Source organism: Pongo abelii, chromosome 15 (genome assembly GCF_028885655.2).
Source record: "Pongo abelii isolate AG06213 chromosome 15, NHGRI_mPonAbe1-v2.0_pri, whole genome shotgun sequence".
Taxonomy (NCBI): domain Eukaryota; kingdom Metazoa; phylum Chordata; class Mammalia; order Primates; family Hominidae; genus Pongo; species Pongo abelii.
Window position 1 is genome coordinate 74893353 of NC_072000.2, and position 21182 is coordinate 74914534.

General features: G+C 45.0%; 1 protein-coding gene and 1 long non-coding RNA gene across 2 annotated transcripts in view; one reads left to right on the forward strand and one right to left on the reverse strand.

Moving 5' to 3' along the window:
• Nucleotides 1-848: 848 nt before the first annotated feature.
• On the reverse strand, nucleotides 849-5255 carry LOC129049786 (uncharacterized). The gene is made up of 4 exons (XR_008513103.1): nucleotides 4438-5255; nucleotides 2639-2707; nucleotides 1853-2046; nucleotides 849-1157 (listed from the first exon to the last, which is right to left on the reverse strand). It is a non-coding gene; the product is annotated as an uncharacterized LOC129049786 (long non-coding RNA).
• Nucleotides 5256-5305: 50 nt separating this feature from the next.
• Nucleotides 5306-21182, forward strand: part of TTC9 (tetratricopeptide repeat domain 9) — a 33559-nt gene continuing 17682 nt past the window's right edge. Inside the window, exon 1 of the mRNA XM_024231696.3 lies at nucleotides 5306-6186. Coding sequence (XP_024087464.3) covers nucleotides 5781-6186 — 406 coding nt within the window. The 5' untranslated portion in view covers nucleotides 5306-5780. The remainder of the gene's footprint in view (nucleotides 6187-21182) is intronic.

The window sequence follows — 21182 nt, forward strand, 5'->3', positions numbered from 1 at the left end:
TAGTTTCCATGGGAAGGACAGTTACAGAGCAGATGACTAAGAATGACTAAGGACAGAACAGGTGACTAAGGATGACTACAGACAAAAGAGGTGACAGAGGCTAGGAGGGGGTTGTTTACTGAAACTAGGGGCAAAGAGGCATAAAGAACAAGGAAGTTACACTTCAAAATGGAAAACAAAGAACAGGGAAGCTAAACATACTGACATATTGGTTCTTTGAAGAGGAACTCAGAACTCATTGTACTTAACAATTTTTCTCCCTCTTGAATTTTAAAGGGAGTTAACAGGCTAAACTTTGAAGAGGAATTTACTGTATCCTACACTCCCTTCCCTCTAAACACTTGCTCCTCAAAATGTGGTCCATGGACCAGCAATATCGGCAGCACCTGACAGCTTGTTAGAAACATAATCTTGGGGCCAGACGCAGTGGCTCACACCTGTAATCCCAGCACTTTGGGAGGCCGAGGTAGGTGGATCACAAGGTCAGTAGATCAAGACACAGTGAAACCCCGTCTCTACTAAAAATACAAAAAAATTAGCCAGGCATGGTGGCATGTGCCTGTAGTACCAGCTACTCGGGAGGCTGAGGCAGGAGAATTGCTTGAACCCGGGAGGCAGAGGTTGCAGTGAGCCGAGATCATGCCATTGTACTCCAACCTGGGTGACAGAGTGAGATTCTGTCTCAAAATAAGAAAAAAAAAAAAAAAAAGAAACATAATCTTGGGCCCCAGCCTAAATTAACAGAGTCAGAAAACTGCATTTTAATAAGATCTCCAAGCAATTCATATACACATTAAAGTTTGAGAAGCACTGAGATTCTTTTTTATATTTTTTGTATTTTTTTATTTCAATCGCTTTTGGGGTACAAGTGGTTTTTTGTTACATGAATTGTATAGCGGTGAATTCTGAGATTTTAGTGCACCCATCACCCAAGTAGTATACATTGTACCTAATGTATAGTTTGTTTGTTTTTTTTTTTTATCCCTAGGCCCTCCCCACTCTCCCCATTCTGAGTCTCTAAAGTCCACTATACCACTCTGTATGCCTTTGCGTACTCATAGCTTAGCTCCCACTTATATATGAGAACATACGGTTTTTGGTTTTCCACTTTTATGTTACTTCACTTAGAATAATGGCCTCTGGCTCCATCCAAGTTGCTGCAAAAGATGTTATTTCATTCCTTTTAACAGCTTAGCAGTATTCCATGGTATATACATACCACACTTTATTTATCTACTCATTAGTCAATGGGAACATAGGTTGCTTCCACATCTTTGCAATTGTGAACTGTGCTGCTATAAACATGCATGGAGAAGCACTGAGTTTCTGACTCTGAAGTTCATGCTCAGATTTTCTGTCATTTGGGTCTTTTCTCACTTCCTAAAATAGTGCTCTGCATACGGCCAATGGTTAATGAAAGAACGTTTAAGAAATTCTTGTTGGCATTTATTTAATTCCATTTGAAGGAAGAAGACCATTTCTGGGAAGCGAAAACACGTTTACCAATGAGTGGCTTAAACAGACAGAAGCATACTAACAAGAAGCAAACAGAACAGTTCTAGACATACACAGACAACTCTGTGGAGCGGGAAAGATGGGTATAGTAATTCTACTCTCACTCCATGCTACTGCTCTTAATATTCCCTCCCTTCCTCATTCATGCTCGCCTTTATCGGACCTACTACTAAGCTCTCGTGCTGAGTTCTGCTTCATACACAGGTTAGTAACGCATGGGTTACATGTTTCTCATAGCCGTGTCCTCAAACCCAAAATCTAAGAGTGAGATACTGCACCATTAAGCCAGCACACAGTGGGAAAATAAAAAGCAATTTGGCATGTCAATATTTCTTACCTTTAAATGGTTGTGGCCACTGTGACCCAATTCATGTCTTATTTCTGACAGGAGCCAAATCCCAGGACTGGGTCTTTATCCAATATTTGCCTCCTGTAGCCTGTCCTATCTAAGTTATTTTAAGGACTGGTAACAACAAAAATTCAGAGTGCCCGACCTCCAATTTCTTCTCTTTGCTCTACCTGATGCAATACCTTAAAGTAAAAAGAGCCGGCAGTTGGCAAATATTTATGAATTAACTGGAGTTCTGCCACAACATTCTTATGGGATCCAACAATGACAGGATTTGAGAGCAATAATTAAAGTTACCATCTGTTGAGCACTTATGATATGCTTCACAACAACCCTATGAAGTAAGTAATAGTCCCATTTAATGAATGAGGAAATTAAGTTTTCAGAAGTTGAATAACTTGCCCAGGAAATAGTCAAGATAGAATTCCAGCTAACACTTGTCTGAGTCTAGAATCTCTTAACCACTGAACTTATATGATGTCTCACTTGTAAGATACCACTGCAAACGCACTGTGTGAGCAGAGAATCATCTACCCTCTCCAGGGATAATGTGAGGATCAAATAAGATGAAAAAATGTCAAAGCATTTAGGAAAGTAAAGAAATACAAGATATAATTTAGCACGCTAAAATTGTGTCCAACTAAAAGCCCTAAGTTCTCTATAAATGACAACGGTATATGTGAAAAATGTTCACCTTTATAATTAGAGCTATCTCATTTAATTCTATATACATTTTTAATTTATCAAATTAGAAAATATTTCTTAAGAGCTCACCCTTGATGTTGGCGTGGTGGTGGTGAAACTAGCACATTGCTGGTGGCAGCACAAGTTAGTACAATCTTTCTGAAAAGCAAGATGACAATGTGTTTCAAGACTTTATTAAAACTCGAAATAATGTTTTGTAAGAAAAAATAAATTAGGAAAAAAATTTAAGTATAAAGATAGTTAAGAGCATAGATTCTGGAACCAAATTTCTTGGATTTAAGTCCCAGCTCCACTACTCATTAGCAGTGTAGTCTCAGGCAAGTCTCTGTGACTTGGTGTCTAAAATGAGGATAACAATAGCACTGATTTCACTAAGTTATTATGAAGATTCAGTGGATTATTATGTTAAGTGCTTAACCCAATGCCTGGCACAATGTAAATACTATATGTAGGTGATATCTATTATTTTTATCTCAGTGTTATTTATAATAGCAAAATCTGTCTGACTATAGAAGAATGCTTAAGTACACTATGGTACACTTACAGTGGAATTTTTTTTTTTTTTTTTTGAGATAGAGTCTCCCCCTGTGGCCCAGGCTGGAGTGCAATGGTATGATCTTGGCTCACTGCAACCTCTGCCTCCCGGGTTCAAGCGTTTCCCCTGCTCAGCCTCCCAAGTAGCTGGGATTACAGGCACCCACCACCAGGCCCAGCTGGTTTTTGTATTTTTAGTAGAGATGCGGTTTCACCATGTTAGCCAGGCTGATCTTGAACTTCTAGTCTCAGGTAATCCGCCCACCTCCGCCTCCCAAAGTGCTGAGATTACAGGCATGAGCCACTGCACCCGGCCACTTACAATGGAATATTGTACAGAATATTAAAAATTAGGTTTTAAAAGAATATTTAATTACATATAATGTAAAGTAAAAAGCACACGAAGCAAGCCTGGGGAACATTGCAAGACCCTGTCTCTACAAAAAAAATAATTAACCTGGGGTGGTGGTGTGCACCTATAGTCGCAACTCCTCAGGAGGCTAAGGTAAGAGGTGAGAGGATCCCTTGAGCCCAGGAGTTTGAGGCTGCAGTGAGCAATTATCATGCCACTGCACTGCAGCTTGGGTGACAGAGAAAGACCCTGACTCAAAAATAAAAAAGAAAAGAAAACAACAACAACAACAAACAGTAAATGAATTGTGTATATTGTTCCATACCACTTATGTTGGCTAAAAGAGCACTTTTTACAAATATAGATGCCTAGAAACCAACTGGTAGGAATTACATCAAAATATTAACAAAGAATACAACTGGGTGTAGACTAGGGGGTTCTTTATACTTTACTGTATTTTCCAAAGTCTCTACAGCAGTGTTTCTCACACTTTAATAGGTAAACAAATCACCCGGTATGCTCATTAAAATGCAGATTCTGGGTTAGTAGGTGTGGGATTTTCAGATTCTGCACTTCTGATAGGTTCTCCTGTGATGCTGATGATATTGGCCCAAGGTCTACACTTTGAGTAGGAAGGTTTTAAAGCAGCATATCTGAACCAATATACTGGTTAACTGAGACCCACCCTCAGAGTTTCTGATTTCGTAAGTCTGGAGTAGGATCCTAGGATTTGCATTTCTAACTGTTTCCCAGGTGATGCTGACACTGCAGGTCTGGGGACAGCACTCTGACAACCGGTGCTCTAGAATCTTTCTTTTTCTTAACATTAAGGAAGGGAGGGCACTAAAAATATGTCAGGCTTCTCCATTGCCTCCAAAATCAAATCCAAACTCTTCATCCAAAAGCCCCCATAATCCAACCCAATCATTTCCTACTACTTCTCATTAGGTTATAAAATCAAACCACTATGCCCTAAACAAACCTGAGATTTCAAACATCAGGACTTCCGCTGGATTTCCTCACTCCGGCTATGCCACTTCCTTCAATTTCCTCGTGCCATATCCTACCCAGCCTTCAAGGTCCTCAAATGCTATTTACTCCATATAGCCTCCTGATCTACCACTACTCAAAAAGCTACCTCTCCCTCCTCTCCTCAGGGCTGCACAGCACTTTTCGTTCCTCCCCAGTGACAGGCACCATCTGTACCTGGTCCAGCGACTCTACCAGTGGGTGGTGTATCTTCGCCTGTAGACTGGGAGTTTCTTGAGGTCAGGGGAGTGACTTGCCTATCTTTGCCTCTTAGCCTTAGCAGATCCCCAGTAGACAGCTGACACTCAGAACTGACCAAAAGAAGGAAGGAATGGGACCTCCTGAGGAAGGGCACAGAACTGTCCTGTAAATGGAAACTAGACCGGACGCACGCCAAGCCGATGACCCACAGTAACAGGTGTTCTCCATCTCTGATGTCTGTGATTCATCCTGCACAGCTGCGCGCACACAGCACACGCATACACAGGCTCCCAGAATACGGCGCCCCACACGCTGTACAGCACGTCGAGTTCTGGACGCCCCGGCGGCCACACACACCGAGACACACCTCAGCGACAACCTGGATCCACAAAAAGGAGGCCCTGCCCCCTTAAAAAATACTAACACCTTACTGCAAAGAACTAGCAGCTACGGCTTGCGCCTGCGCCCCTTGTTCCCCGCCGCACCTTTTCTTGTAGTTAAGAAATCTATTTCTGCACGCATTTCGTCGCCGCCGCCCCCATCCCTACACACACACCCACACACACACACACACACACACACACTCCCCTTCCCCCTACACCTACCCGCCCCCCCACCTCCTTTCAGACTAGGCGCGTCTCGCAGAGCTGGATTGAATGGGAAAGAGCGGGGCCGTCTTTGTCATTAATCCTCCCCTCCTTCGGGCAAGCCAAGCTTCTTCCGGGTCAGCGACCATCCCCGCCACCCCACTCGGGGCCACGGTCCCCCCGCAGCGCTAGCCCCGGGCCCGCGAGCACCGGCCCCCGCCACCCGCAGGTTGCGGAGGGAGGAGGGCGGGAGCGGGCGGCGCGGAGCCGGGAGGCGGGGGAGGGGCCGGCGTCCGAGGCGGCGGCGGCGGCTGGAGCAGCCTCTGGCAGCAGCGGGGAGAATGGGAGTGCGGGGCGCCAGACCGCCGCGGGGTGTCACGGCCGCCACGAAGCCTGCGAGGCGCGGGGCCGGCGCCCGCGGCTTTTAAACCCGGGAAGGCGCGGCGGCGGCGGCGGCGGCTGCGGCGGGCAGATCGCGGCGCGCACCAGGCGCCGGGGCGGCGGCCGAATGGAGAGAAAGGGCTCGGCGGCCGGGGCCAAGGGGAACCCGAGCCCGCCCGCGGCCGGAGACGGGCAGCGGCCACCGCCGCCGCTGTGCGTCCCGGGCGGCGGCGGAGGAGCCCCAGCGAGGGGCCAGGTCGGGGCGGCGGCCGAGCCGGCCGAGCTCATCCGACGAGCGCACGAGTTCAAAAGCCAAGGGGCGCAGTGCTACAAGGACAAGAAATTCCGTGAAGCCATCGGCAAATACCACCGGGCGTTGCTGGAGCTGAAGGGGCTGCTGCCGCCCCCCGGGGAACGGGAGCGGGACTCGCGTGCGGCCTCCCCGGCTGGGGCCCTGAAGCCCGGCCGCCTCTCGGAGGAGCAGAGCAAGACGGTGGAAGCCATCGAGATCGACTGTTACAACAGCCTGGCAGGTGAGCCGCGCCGCGCCCCCCGCCCCGCGGTCCGCGTTCTTCGGCCCGGTCCCTCCGCGGACCACTGCGGCGCTCCCGCGGTGCAGATTCTCCTGCTGTGATTGTGCTGCTCCGGGGAGAACCCGGGAGGGAGGCGCCTTAGAAAAAGTGTGACTTTCAGGATTATGCCTTTCAAAGGCCATAGTCATCTCTTGTCCCTTCGCTAGCATACATCGTAAATCTCACCTAGAAATGACTGGATAGATAGAAGGGGACCCAGCTGCCCTGGCTATGGCTGCTGCTGCTACTGCTCACCAGTGGACCTGGGTCCAAAATGCGGAAGCAGCGCCCGCAGTGGGCCCCCGCAGCCACCGCTAGCCCAGCTTTTTCCTGCGGGTGGGTCCCAAGGGAGGCCACGCACCTGTCTGCTCTCCTCAGGTAGCATGAGCACCAGGATTGGTCCTCGCCTTTTCCCCAACTAACCGCATCCCTGTAGGTAAGATCTTCCCCAAGTTTTTTGGCCCCAGTAGCAAAGGGGAGTTTGACACCATGCCTTCAGCATCTTGAGCAAAATGGATTCCAGAATGCCACTTTCTTCTCTCTGAGCTCTGCTGGGGCTCCCGGTTGCCAGGTGAAGATCTCTATCTCAAAGGAAGCTTGGTTCATGGTTGGACTTGAACTATGCTGCATTCGCCGTCTCCTCCCTGCCCGTTTCTCACTATGTGTAGCATCAGTCCTCACGCCAGCTGGCTGCTAGGGGTGAAGGAAAAGGGGGCCCTTCTCTTGGGCAAAGAAGGTGTACATTCCAACATTCCCTTTGGGGATAAGAGCCAAAATCAGGCATTAAAATTTTTTTTTAATTTAGGCGCAGGAATATTTAAAGTCTCTTAAAAAAGAAAGAGTCTGGCTCTTGCCAGGGCCTTCTGGGAGAAGGTGGGAGAGGTTGGCAAAGGCAACTTGAAAAGCATTCTCTCCTCTTCTCTTGCCCCATTTGGTGAGATTTTGGCATGGTCAACCTTCTCCGACCAAATAAAGGGCAGTTCCTCCTAGTTCCTAACATGTGAGGTTGCCTAGACTGTCTATGGAGAGAGTTAGAGCAGGGTAGGGGTGGAAGAGTGACTGGGTGTGGCAGGGAATGGTGAATGTGTCTGAAGCCCAGGCAGTGGTGGGGGAGTAAAAATAAATACTGGCAATTCTGCTCTGTTGGTAAATGCAGATCTCTCTGTTCCCTCTGAGGTTTCTAGTACCAGCCTACCTCTGTCTTCCCAGAATGCCATGCCCAGTCTCATCTTTGATCAGGTAAAACCCAGGCTACGGAGGCACTTTGCAAATTGTAAAGTAGTTTACAGACTTAAAGGATTAATAGTCAGAGTAGTAGTAGCAGCAGTTGGAGGAATGGTGGTGCTAATAGCAATACTAGCAGTAATAGCAGCAGATAAAATTGTAGTACAGCAAAAATGGACTCTTTCAATCCATTATAAGATACAGCTTGAGTCCTTTAGTTCCCGTAAGTCTTTGGCATACTGGCTGCTGCCCCATGAATAGTTAAAGGGCAGAACAGCCATGGGTGGAGGATGAGGCACTGTGGATTGCTAATGCGGTGACTTTGGAGTGGTAATGGAGTCTTATATTTAGTCAGTATTATCCATGGACATTCTAGGGCTGCCAGCCAGTGGCTAGCACTGCCTGCCCTCCACCCCAGACGTGGTTACATTTCCATGGTGAAATCAAAGATGTGTCCTTGGTCAGGCCAGCCCAGTCAGGGCGGGGCTGAAATCTGGATAGCTCCACCACTCCCATCCTCACCTCACACACTGGAAAACTTCAACAGTGAGAGAATGGAAAGTAGCAATAGCAGATATTCCCCTCTGCTGCCTTCTCCAGTGCTCACCACTTTTATTAATAATTAATTGTGTGTGCTGTTAGGCATCCTCCATACATTGTCTCTTTAAATCTTTATAATCTATATAAAAGAAATATGATCATCAGTTTTGCAGAGAAAAAGCTCAAGGCTCTGGAGCCATTCTTCTCCAAAGGCAATGTTCTTGTCATCATACTTCGATGCACAAAGTCAGCATCCTCTGGGCCTCTGTCTCACTTGAGCCCAGTTTCAGGTGGGCTCCAAAGCCTTGCACTTTGGAAATTCCTTTGGGAGATCTCAGGCCTGGTAACCAGGAGAAAGAAATAGAATACTTTGATTCAAGGCTCTAACGGGCTATTTCCAAATGTCAAGTCTCACAAAAGAAAGAAAAGAGTGATTATAAGCAAAGCAGTTTTGTCAAAGCCAAAATCTGTATCTTGTATAGAAAATTCAGCTAGGAGGATGGTTCAACCTAAAAGTCACTCTGGGGCTGGGCGCGGTGGCTCACTTCTGTAATCCCAGCACTTTGGGAGGCCGAGGCGGGCGGATCACGAGGTCAGGAGATCGAGACCATCCTGGCTAACACGGCGAAACCCCGTCTCTACTAAAAATACAAAAAATTAGCCAGGTGTGGTGGCGGGTACCTGTAGTCCCAGCTACTGGGGAGGCTGAGGCAGGAGAATGGCATGAACCCAGAAGGCGGAGCTTGCAGTGAGCCGAGATCGTGCCGCTGCACTCCAGCCTGGGCAACAGAACGAGACTCCGTCTCAAAAAAAAAATAAAAAATTTAAAATTTTAAAAAAAAGTCACTCTGGGAAGAAGTAGAAGCCTTATGTTTGTTTCCTTCAGGGCTATGTATAAAATCAGTGATGACTACTTCAGAAGTCCCAGCTAATAGGAAAGTATCCTTTCCTGTTAGATTACAAAATAATCAATGCCTATAATATGTATTTTCTTTCGTAAAACACTAAAACGTTTAAAGAAGAAAATACACAATTACCTCTAATCCAGTTAGAAACCCATTGTGGTGTACTTCCTTCCTGTATTTTTTTCTGTGAATAAATGTAAACAGTTTACAAAGCTGCGGTCCTCCTGTGTATACAATCAGGTATCCTGCTTTTAATCCCATTTATTTATGTCAGAAGCATTTTCACATTTCATGAAAATATTTTCATGAAGATTATTTTAAATGGCAACAGAAAAGTTTTACATGTGTATTTATACTTCTCATTGGCTAGAAAGGAAGGAAAGATGATCACTGGTATTGTTGTTAGAGCCAGAACAGTGCAGCATGGCCCATGAGATATCTTTTCCCCTGTGTGCCTGCTAAAATTAAGGAGACCAGCAACTGGAGGTTTATTCTGGAAGAAAGGCTGCTGACCCTTCCACCAGGGCTGCAGCACCAGCTGAGTAGCCCAACAAGCTCCAGGTTCTGCTGGAGTCTGAATATATTTAATCAAGGATCCGTCCTCCTTCTACACAAAGCTGTGCATAGAGAGACAGGACTGGGTTTTAGGAGGAATTGGACTACTAGCCCAGAAGTACCTGGAAAATTAAGCTGTGTTGCTAAGGGCGTCGCTGCTCCAAACAAGAGGTGGTTATGAGGCTTCTGGAATAAATCTAGGCTCAGTGAACCCTTGTACTCCACATGGAAGCCTCCAAAAGAATAGCAAGAGGACAGCTAGAATGTGCTAAGAGATGTCGGTCTAAAAACCTACTTGGATGACTTGAGGGGACGCATGAAGGGTGTGCAGGCAATTTGCAAAGGGCTCCAGCTTGTGGTCTCTTCTGGCTGGGATTTCCTTTTGGTTGGAAGAGATCTGGCCAGTTGTGCTGGGCCCCTGGATGTGATTTTTGCGTATCTTGTTTTCCAGGAAATTCAAAGAAATAGGTAGGGATCGTTCTGTTTCTACAGAATTTTGAATGATCCTGATACAATGATTAGAAAAGATATCCTGACCTTCCTGGGGAGACATAGGAATCTGATCATTATAGAGGCTACAAATGAAGCATGTATTGGCCTGTTGATGGACTCTTCTTGACATTGAACAAGATACAGGACTCCCCTGGGGCCTTGGAATGTTCTGTGTAGAACCCTTTGCAGGGCAGAGCCTTTTGCCCTACATCTGTTCCTGTGGGGCTGTGGGGGCCCTAGCTGAAGTGTGATCAAAGGGATACAACACACAATGACTTTGTTGGTATTTTCAAATGATGTTCAAGGCTCGAATGCCAGCAGTAGAGATGGAAATCAACAAACCTTGGCATTGGACCTGAAGGCTAGGAGCTTGTGTCTGTCCCTGGGATACCTTGTGACCTTGGATAAGCCCCTGCCGTTTCACTTTACCTCCATTTTCCCATCTTCTCAGAGCTATGTTTAGGAGATTTTTGTTGATCTTAACAAGGGGGCAGCTAGTATCCATTGATCCCAGTTGAAGCCTTGGGATAGGGATGTGGCAAGGCCTAGAAGGAAGTCACACTGGGAAATGCCTGGGATGGTGCTGGTTTGAAACAAGCTTTTCAGTGCTTGTGGACATGTCTTAAAGCCATGGGATCAGAGCCAGCCACATAATTTGCAGGGCCCAGCATGAAATGAAATGTAGGACTTTTTGTTGAAAAGGCAGCGAGGAAGTGTCGCTAAAGTTCCTGAAAGATAAAGCTTTTTTCTTTCTTTTGTTCTCTCTTTCTCTCGACTTGACATGGTGTTTTGTATTTGCTATTTGATGTCATTGCAAATAAAAAAATTTAAAATTTAATTATTAGCATAGATTTTACTATTCTTTATATTGTGTGGTGCCATTTTTAAATGAACTTACAAGAACACTTTACTTATATGAGGAATTATAAAAATTATACAATTTATACTTCTGTAGCTCATACATGCATATGTATTTATTCTTACTAGAACAGTGGAAATACTGCACCAAATAAACTAAACTATTTTTATTTCACTTTTTTATATGTGTACTTTATATGCATACTTCATATGTGCACTTTCTACCAGGCTTTCAAATGAGCCAGGAAAGGAAAAGGGACTACACGTGACCCTACCCTTTCCTTCTGTGTCATCATTTTCAGCATGAGTGGTTGGCTAATATGGGGAAGCAACATAGGTAGGAAAGGATATGATAGGGTTCCTAGATTGTTTGTGTTTCTGAGAACATTATTTTTTATTCCACATTTGAAGCCATTTCTAGTTTGAATGGAAAGAATGGCCCTTTGGGACTGGCAGCATATTCATTTAGTTATGGGCATAATTAAGTCTCGATGAACTCTCACGCATCATGGGGTTCCTAGAATTCTTTGCTCATGGGGCATTGTGAATGCTATATGCAAATGGGGCAGCAAAGAGTGGTATTCTGCCCATCTCCTCTGTCCCTGCTCACGCTGTGTTGTCCCATCAGACTTCACTTAAACAAAAAGCAAGTTTAAAGATAAAGTGACTAAGAATTTCAAGAAGGCAATAGCAGAGTATTAAATGAAGTACAGGTTCCTTCTGAGTGTGGGGCTCTATGCAACAGCACAAGTTGCCCACCCTTGAAGCCAGCCCTCAATGGGACACCAGAGATGGCTGGATGGATATATCTGAGGTGGACAAAATTGGATACAGACTCTAAGGCAGAGTCTAAGAACAAAGGGTATTCAACAGATGTTGGTATAAAGATGGATGAATTACAAATTTAAAAACTCAGTGGTGAACAGGAGGTCAGGGGCTAGAGACAAACAGTAACCTTGCAGTCAGAGGATGAATTCCTAGGGTAAGGATTGGTCAAAAGAAGGGAAAAGAATATAGGCCTCATGCTAAGATGCTCAGCCAAGATCTTGCCATCCTGGTGGGAGAGCTTGACTGGCTAAGCTGTTGTTGACCTGGGGCTGATCCTTAGGTAGCACCTTGACCAATAAATCTTAAGGGTCAAGTAAATGGGGCTTGTAATACCTTCTTCCAAGGAAGAAAGTGAGAATTGAAACTTGCAGAATGCTTTCAAGGAAGGTACTGGGAAGAACATTACAAATTTAGACACTGGGCTGAGTTCCTAAAGTGGATTTGGAAGCTCCTTAGTCCACCTCCAAGGGAAATAAGTCAGGTGGCTTTTAGCCAGGAACTCTTTAGGACATCTTGAAATCAGAGTCCCTACAGCCAAAATACACGGGAGTGCCCCCTCCAAGGCAAGAAAATTCATCTGCAAAGCAGACAGGAAGGCCAAGATGTGGAGCAGCCAAAAGCAGCTCCCAGAGCTTTCACGGGTTGTGGGTGACCTCCAGATTCACTGTAAGGAAATCCTCTCCTCACAGCTGTTCTCTTTCACCACCAGACTGTGCCTACTCCAAACAGCTAGGATGAAAACTGAATGTTTCAATCAACCAACTAGAGATTTCCTAAGCCCCTTTGGGAAGGCAGATGTCCATATTTGGAACAAAATTTTCCATTTCACCCCGATGATTAGTGTGGCCCAGGCACGGAGCAGCAACTCTAAGGTCTAGCTCAGACAATGGTACCAGACTTAGAAAAGCCAAAGATAATGCTACAGGGATTAAAGGAGTTTAGCCTACCTTGTGGTATTTATATGACCTTGGAATTATTTATTACCACTGTAAAGCTCACTATCTTATACAGACATACAATGTCATATCCCCACCAAAAGTGTGAAGTGGTACTAACAAGCTCAAGATTTCTGTAAAATCCGAATTTTGATTTTGGATTTGGATATGACCCCAAACCCTATATAGGTGCATGGATTCACCTGTCAATACTACCAGCTTGTCATCCCACATGAGCTAGGCATTTCCAATGATAGGTATATTCACCACCATCTGAAGCAAACTTTTTGACAGCTACCACCACCAAAACAACTATAATAATAATGGTATCAGTAATGACAGAAAGGATTACCATGATGAGCCCAGCACATAGTAGATGTTCCACAAATGTGTTTGAAATGAATGAAAATGCTTGTCTCAGCATCTGTCTCTTGTTAGGGATCCAGTAAATTCAATCATTCCATTAATGTTTATTGAGCACTTATTATACACTCCAGGCTTGGGGGCTGGGTATACAGCAGTTAATATGAAGGACAAGGTCCCTGCCTTACATGAACTTATGTATATATAATTTCATTTGATCTGTACAACTCTGTGAGACAGAAAAGTCAGCCTTGGAACAGTTAACATCACTTGCCCATGGTCACATAGTGGTATATGGTAAACTGGGATCTCTCAACCACTGGGTCTGTAATTCCAAAGCATGCAGTCTTAGCCATTCACCCTACCACCTCCATCTTTAGGGGTTTCTTCCTTAGATAATAAAACTTGTCTTTCTGAAATTTCTTTTAATCCATCAATATTCTACTCTTTGAAGCAACATAGAGTATATATCATCTCTGTAGCAAAGACAAGCTTTGACATTTTTAGGGTAACTCTATTGCCCATCTTCCAGTCTTTCCTTCTGGCGGTTAGACATCCTTTTACTGTGAACGTGCCTTGTGTGATTAGGACTCCCATTCCATTGCCATCCTGGGTGGTTAAGGGGAAAGTGTCCTGTGTTCTGAAACCAGGTCATTGTTTCCCTAGGTCCTCCCATATCAGTAGGAAGGTGACCTGAATTTGTATGGACAGTGGGGAGTGAGAAGCCCTGTGAGTCATGATTTCTAATGAACATAGAGACTGCAGAATCCCCACCCATGTCTCTCCTCTTTTCTTCCTCCCTTGCTTTAGGGTGTGTGAATTCCAGTTAAGAGGTCTTGAGAAATCGAAGTAGAAATGTGAAGAGTAGGAGTTCATTTCAGCCATTAAAGAATATACTTGGCTGGGCACAGTGGCTCACGTCAGTGGTCCCAGCACTTTTGGAGTCCAAGGTGGGTAGATCACCTGAGGTCAGGAGTTTGAGACCAGCCTAGCCAACATGGTGAGACCCTGTCTCTACTAAAAATACAAAAATTCGCTGGGCATGGTGGCGCGTGCCTGTAATCCCAGCTACTGGGGAGGCGGAGGCAGGAGAATCGCTTAAACCTGGGAGATGGAGGTTGCGTTGAGCCGAGATTGCACCAATGCACTCCAGCCTGGGCAACAGAGCAGGACACCATCTCAAAAAAAAAAAAAAGAATATACTTGAAAATAAAAGGGGTGTTCTTTGAAGGCTAAAATTTCCCCAATTCTCTTCAGACATCTTCTTTAAGAACGTAGCAGAAGTGGGGCTTAGTGAAAAGGGACCTGGACTGCAAGTTCTGTCTCTAACTTTCTGTGTGCCTTGGATCAAAGAATTTTACCTCTTGGACCATGGTTTTCTGATTTTCAGAAAATTAAGGGTTGAATTCCAAGATCTCTAATCTCCTTTCCAGGTCTTAAAGAAAAATTCTCCACATCATTCTTTCTGAACTGTGTGGCCATTACATGGAATAGAGAAGTTCTATGTGTGCTTAGAGATACTAGTCTCCAAAACCTATATTACTTGAAAAGTGCAGAGTGCAGAACGGTCTTTAATATGATTTTATTTGTGTAGAATTTTAATAAGAAAATAAACATATATGCTAGTACAGTGTTCGCATTCAAGAAAATTGTCTCAAGTCATACCAGAGAAGCAGTTAACTGTTACCTTTGAAAAAGGAGGCTAAGCAAGGAATAGGGCAGAGAGATTTTAACTTTTTCTTTTTTTTTTTTTTTTTTGAGACATAGTCTCATTCTGTCACCCAGGCTGGAGTGTAAGTAGCATGTTATCAGCTCACTGCAACCTCCGCCTCCTGGGTTCAAGCAATTCTCCTGCCTCAGCCTCCCAAGTAGCTGGGATTACAAGCGTGCACCACCATGTTCAGCTAACTTTTTGTATTTTTAGTAGAGATGGGGTTTCACTATGTTGGCCAAGATGGTCTCTAACTCCCGGCCTCAAGTGATCCCCCTGCCTTGGCCTCCCAGTGTGCTGGGATTACAGGCGTGAGCCACCGCACCTGGCCTAACTTTTTACTTTAAATCTTTCTGTAATGTTTGACTTCTCTACCTACATGCATTATTACTTTTTTTTTTTTAAGAAAAATGATGACATGGGTTATCTGTGTAGAGAAATTATGAGTAATTTTGCATTTTAAAAATATTCCTGAAGAAAACATAACCTACAAACATAATTTTAATGCCATTCTGGGTAGTATCATGCCCTGTCTATACTTGTCAAGCAACATTATCCCACAAAAAAAAAAGTTTGAATGCCTCAAACTTTCTCTTAATATTTCATAAAAAGACTTGTCTCCCTTTCTGCAGTTGCCACCATCCCAGTCCACACAAAGGGCTAGATCCTGGCAGCATGGTACCCCACAGAGTAGGAGCATGCCCCCTAGACTCTGTTGCACATTAGTGACAGTTTGAATCTTCTGGTGAGGCAAAGAAGAGAGTTGAGTCAGCACTTGTGACGTAAACTGGTTCTGAATGTTAGTAATATGTCTCTGGTGTCGAGGAAGGCGTGGTGTAGGTGCTCAGCATCCAAGGTTCTTGTTAGCTCCTGAGTCTAGAAATTCCGCATGTTGGAAGCTCAGCCAGAGCAGCCGGAGCACCCAGAAGGAAGCTCACTCGTTCATTGGATCTTTACTGGACGCTCGCTATGTCTCTCCACAGCCCAAATCTAAATCCTTTCTGGTTTAAAAAAAAAAACATGGAGTGGGGGCAGTTGGGATCAGGGTTTTAGTCCAGGCTCTGCTGCTAACTTGTTCGGTGACTTTGAGCAAGTCACATCCTGCTAAGCCTCAGTTTCCCCATCTGTAAACACTGGGGGTTAGATCAGCTTCCTGCCAAGCTTTCTTTCAGAAGCATTGAACTATCCAGGATTTCAAAGGGCTTCTAGCAACCCCCTCCCTGCCTTGATCTTTCTGGGAGAAGTCGGATTTGGGGAAGGAAACAGGAGACAAGCTCTCTTTTATTCCAGCTTACTGGTATGTGCTGACAATAAGTATTAAACGATCCCAACTGAGATTTCCAAGGCAACCCTTGCAAATTTGGGGGTAAACTAAAGGGACGTCAAAGCCTCCTTGGATGATACAGTCAAGCACTGGATTTCTGAGAGAAAATGAGGAGGAATTGAAGCCTATGTAAAATATTATCTGGGCCCTGGAATCTAAGTTGATGGCACCAAATAGTATTCATTGCTGCTGTATCTCCCTAGATTATCCCCAAATTCAATTAATCAAGCAGCCATTCAGCATCAGAAACCTGGCAATGCCAGCTATATTAGGCCAGGAAGTACTGGTAGCAGTGAAAACAAAAAACAAAACTAAACAAAACAAAACAAAAGCTTTTGATAAACAGGCTGGCAAGAGTTTGAGAGAACAGTTGCTGGCTAAGTTCTAGCATCTCAGAGAGTTCCTACCCATGGCTCAAGGCTGGAAAGCCCTGGGGATTCTGGGCTGGATCTGAGCATTTGGGGATGTGATTCTGGGCCTGTTGCTTATGTCCAATCAGAACTGCACTCCTTTCTCTAATGGATCTGCACCTCCAGGTTGTGGAGACCACAGGACCATTGGAAACTTGAATGGACTCTGATGCCTATACAGAGAGGTGGGTATCTCATGAGTGCCCATGAGGATGGAAGGAAGATAGAACACAGAGGAAAAAACAGGAAGCAACCTAGACCTCAGAAAACCTGAGGGGTAATGTGGCGTAATGAAAACAGGTCTTTACATAGTGAAATCTGAATCTGAATCCTAGCTTCCCTACTTCTTCCTCCATTAACCTTGGATAGGACCCAACCACTGTGGCTTCTGTTTCCATGACAGCACGTGAATAATAATAATGTACCACACAGGATTGTTATGGTGATTAAATTTAATGATACATGCACACATGCCTAGCACAGTGCCTGGCTCATAACAGATGCTTAACAGATGCTAGTTAATATTTGAGTCTAACTCCTACTCCAGTGTGCATGAAGACAGAGGAAAATATAGGGAAAGAGAGGGGGAAAGAATGCAGCAAAGAAGGCTATGGGGAAACACGGGAAGCAAGTGAGCAAAAAGGTGAGGACGAAACAGGGGCCAGGGGAAAGAGTGCCATCTCCCTAACTGTCTGCAAAACAGGGGAGGTGAGAAGGTATAAGCCAACAGCCTTTGGTGTGGACATTTTCTACCACCATGCCTGGTGTATTCCTGGTCAAGGGAGGCTGAGTGAACATATAACTCATCAGTTAGTTGAAAGACCACAGAGTTTCACCATGACCAAGAACCCGTGGGCCAGGGGTCTATGCCCCTTCCAGCTTCTCAGGATTTGGGTCAGTCTAAGAAACACTTAGAAACTGTGGGTTCTAGGCACACATCATCTCCAGCCTGAGATTCTCCAAGTGAATAAGGCTCAGTTAGACAGTGCCTGTTCTCTGCCACTTTTCACACTTTGCCCCAGGATTCCCCCTGACCCTGTCTTTGAAATGAAACAGCAGGGAAAGAACTTCAGGCACTCTCACAAGTCAGACCAGTTGAGAATCTGACAGCGGAAAATAAGGATTTGCCTGCTGGGAAGAGAAGATACATGCTGTGATCATTTGAGTCCCCAGGGGAGCTTAACAAGAAACAAGGCTTTCTGGTGGGAAGAGAAACAGAGGATGGCAGAGGCTCGTAGGAGAAGGAGACATCCGACAGAGAAGCCATGGGGCTGGCAGCCTCAGGCCTGCCCCACCCACCCTCTTGTGCATCAGGCAGATGCCAGCTTACTGAGCTTCCTTATTGGGGTAGGATGAAGAAAGTCCTTGGCTTAATCAGGCATCTTGGGAGTGAGATCATTAGCAGGTGTGTCCCTTGGATCCGCTCACAGCTGCTCCTCCACCAAAACACCCAGGGTCCCTCATGACCCTAAGCATCCCCAGGACAGTGCCCCATGAAGAGGCAGTGCTTTCTGCCTAGGAAACCCTTCTGAATCCCTTTTCACACCTCTCCTCCCAAGTTCCTCTTCCCCTCATCCCCCAGCTCTCTCTGAAGGGATGATAATGGTTAGTGGTGACTTTTTAAAAATAGTTTCTGCCCGGGAGTGGTGGCTCATGCCTGTAATCCCAGCAGTTTGGGAGGCCAAAGTGGGTGGATCACCTGAGGTCAGGAGTTTGAGACCAGCCTGGCCAACATGGTGAAACCCTGTCTCTACTAAAAATACAAAAATTAGCTGGGCGTGGTGGTGTATGCTTGGAGTCCCAGCTACTCAGGAGGCTGAGGCAGAAGAGTTGCTTGAACCTGGGAGGCGGAAGTTGCAGTGAGCCAAGATTGCACTACTGCACTCCAGCCTGGGCAACAGCGAGGCTCCATCTCAAAAAGAAAAAAAAAAAATTTCTAATTACAAAAGTAAAGCATCATAGTTGCAGAAGTTATTGATACTAAAAGAAAAACCTTAGACAAATTAAATTTAGCAGAGTTTAATTGAGCAAAGAATGACTCGTGAATCGGGCAGCCTCCCAAGCCCGAACAGGCTCAGAGAGACTTCAGTGCAGCTACATGGTGGAAGAAGATTTACGAAACAGAAAAAGGAAAGCCACTGTACAAGAAAATGGAAGCGAGGTACAGAAACAGCTGATACTTAACAGCTCTGCATTTGCCTTATTTGAACTCAGTTTGAACAGTTGGTTGCCTTTGATTGGCTAAAACTCAGTTGATTGGCATAAGAGTAGATTGCAGACTGTTTACACATCCAGCTAGTTTTCAGTTTACTATGGTTCATTATGTACAAAGAAACCTTTAGGCCAAACTTAGAATATGTAAGGAGGCAGCTTTAGGCTAAATTTAATTTAGCATTGAAAATATAAGAAATTACAAAGAAGAAGCCCAGGCTCAGTGGCTCCCACCTGTAATCCCAGCACTTTGGGAGGCGGAGGTGGGTGGATCACCTGAGGTTGGGTGTTTGAGAATAGCCTGGCCACCATGGTGAAACCCCGTCTCTACTAAAAATACAAAAATTAGCTGGGTGCAGTGGCATGCACCTGTAGTCCTAGCTACTCAGGAGGCTGAGGCAGGAGACTTGCCTGAACCTGGGAGGCGGAGGTTGCAGTTAGCCGAGATCACGCCACTGCTCTCCAAGCGTCGTTTGGGCAACAGAGTGAGACTCCATCTCAAAAAAAAAAAAAAAAAAAAAAAACCAAAGAAGAAGGTAAAACTCTGTCATTTAGCACCCCAAGATGACAACAGTTAACTGTTTTGGTTTATTTCCTTGCCATTTTTCTTCCGTGTGGGTGTATGATCATTTATATGTAAAACAAACATCAGCCAACCCCCTTCAGGTCTACCTTTCCCAGTGTATTTAGGAAACAAGGGGTTGTTCTCACGTGGGCTGGGGCCACTGCAGGGACCTCCTGTCTTTTCTCCCCTCCCCTCCCACAGGATGCTGCTCACTCTGTTTGCATGACAACCAAGGGGCCACTCGACTTCCAGTTGCTGCTACTTCCTTTTCACATTCCACGGCGCCATTACACCCAGATGTATAATTTCACTAGACTTTACTGAAGGTTATGGGATACAGAAGGGGTTTACATCTCAAAAATTGAATATTAGAAATTCTTCCTCCTAAAACTCATTTGGCCATCAGACCACCAGGAATTTCGAATGGACTACTCATGTTTTTTGGCAGGTTCCAGCTCCCCGCCATGCTGCTTGGACTCTTTCTCCCCTCCAGCTCCTCTCAGCTTCTTAGGTTTCCCCACTCTCAGATTCCCTTCATTTCATATACAAAGCAGTCTGGGCATCTTTTCATCTACATGCGTGCCTACTACTGACCTCTAAGCCTCACCTTCCCCACCTGAAGCAGTTGATGAAGCCAGTCTCCTCCAAAAAGATAATTTCTTCCCTTAAACTCTGCTATAGATATTACAAATTCTTCACCCATACAGAAGGAGCATAACTTTTAAAAGAAAAAATAATTCTTCACCCTGATACACACACACACACACACACACACACACACACACACATTTATTTTTCACAACATTCAGGTTTATACTGTACAAACTTTAGCAACCTTCATTTTTTTCCACCAGTGTTTTCATTGAAAATATTTTTCAATGTTCCACAGCATGATTGTAATGGCTGTGTCATGTTCCATTGTACCAATGTCCCATTATTTATTTAACTAATCTACTGATGGATACTTAGGTTATTTCCAGCATTCTGTGATTACAGCACAATGCTGCCACAGACGTGCTCTGTCCGCTATACATGTGCCTGTTAATTATCCTATACCCAGACACATCTGAGGACATGAGGGAAGGATGGTGGGAGAGGCAATAGGAACAGGGAACATGTCTCTGGGGAAGGAGAGGGCATTGAAATGGGGGAGACATTCTTTAATGTCCAAAAAGAGAACAGGCTAGAACTTTGGCTTCTAAGGTCTTCCCATTCTGGCTTAGAGTTTCTGCCAATGAACGTGACGTGTGTACTTGGCCAGAGCTGAGAAGGAAAAGATAATATGGGGCGATGGGTTTCTTCTGAATATTTCTGGGAATATACTCATCTTCACATTCCAAATGGCCAATCTGGTCACTCCAAAGTCCCGCTTCCAGACTGAGGAAGGGGTGTTAATGAAGATTCCAGCAAACAACAGCTCTGTCCTACCAACTTTTCACTACTGCCTTCTCCCTCTCTGTCTACTACACCAAAGTCAAGAGTGAGAGTAAGGGGCCATAGGTGGGATAACTTCTAAGTGTTCTGCCATAGCACCCAGATTGGTGCCAAAGGGCTGAGCTGACCTTAAGCTTTGGCATTACAACTCCCTTGGGCAGATTCCAATATGCTTTAAAGGACTGTCAATGTAAGCTTTCAGCTTACATGATTTTATACTGACTTTCCGTGTAGTTCTTTCACCTGCCGCTTTGACAGCTATTTTTGCCAACAGAGAGTAATTAAAAAGAATATAAACTCCTTGAAGATATCAATATCTCTTGAATGCTTTCCATATTCCTTATGAAGCCCTGGGCACAGGCCATGATGAGTGAATCCTTATTGACTAAGTTTACTAAGAGTGCCTACCCGAAATTGTGTAGTGATGATGCGTGGGAAGCAGCAGCTCTGGTAGTGATCCCAAAGGTGGGGCATCCATGTGAAGAATCAGAGGGATTAAAGGGAGCAGCTTGGTTATGATGAAAAGGAGAGATCTCCAAAGACAGTGTTGCTAAAACAAAGAAAACAAAAGACACACTTGACAGTGTTTGTTTGAATCTAGT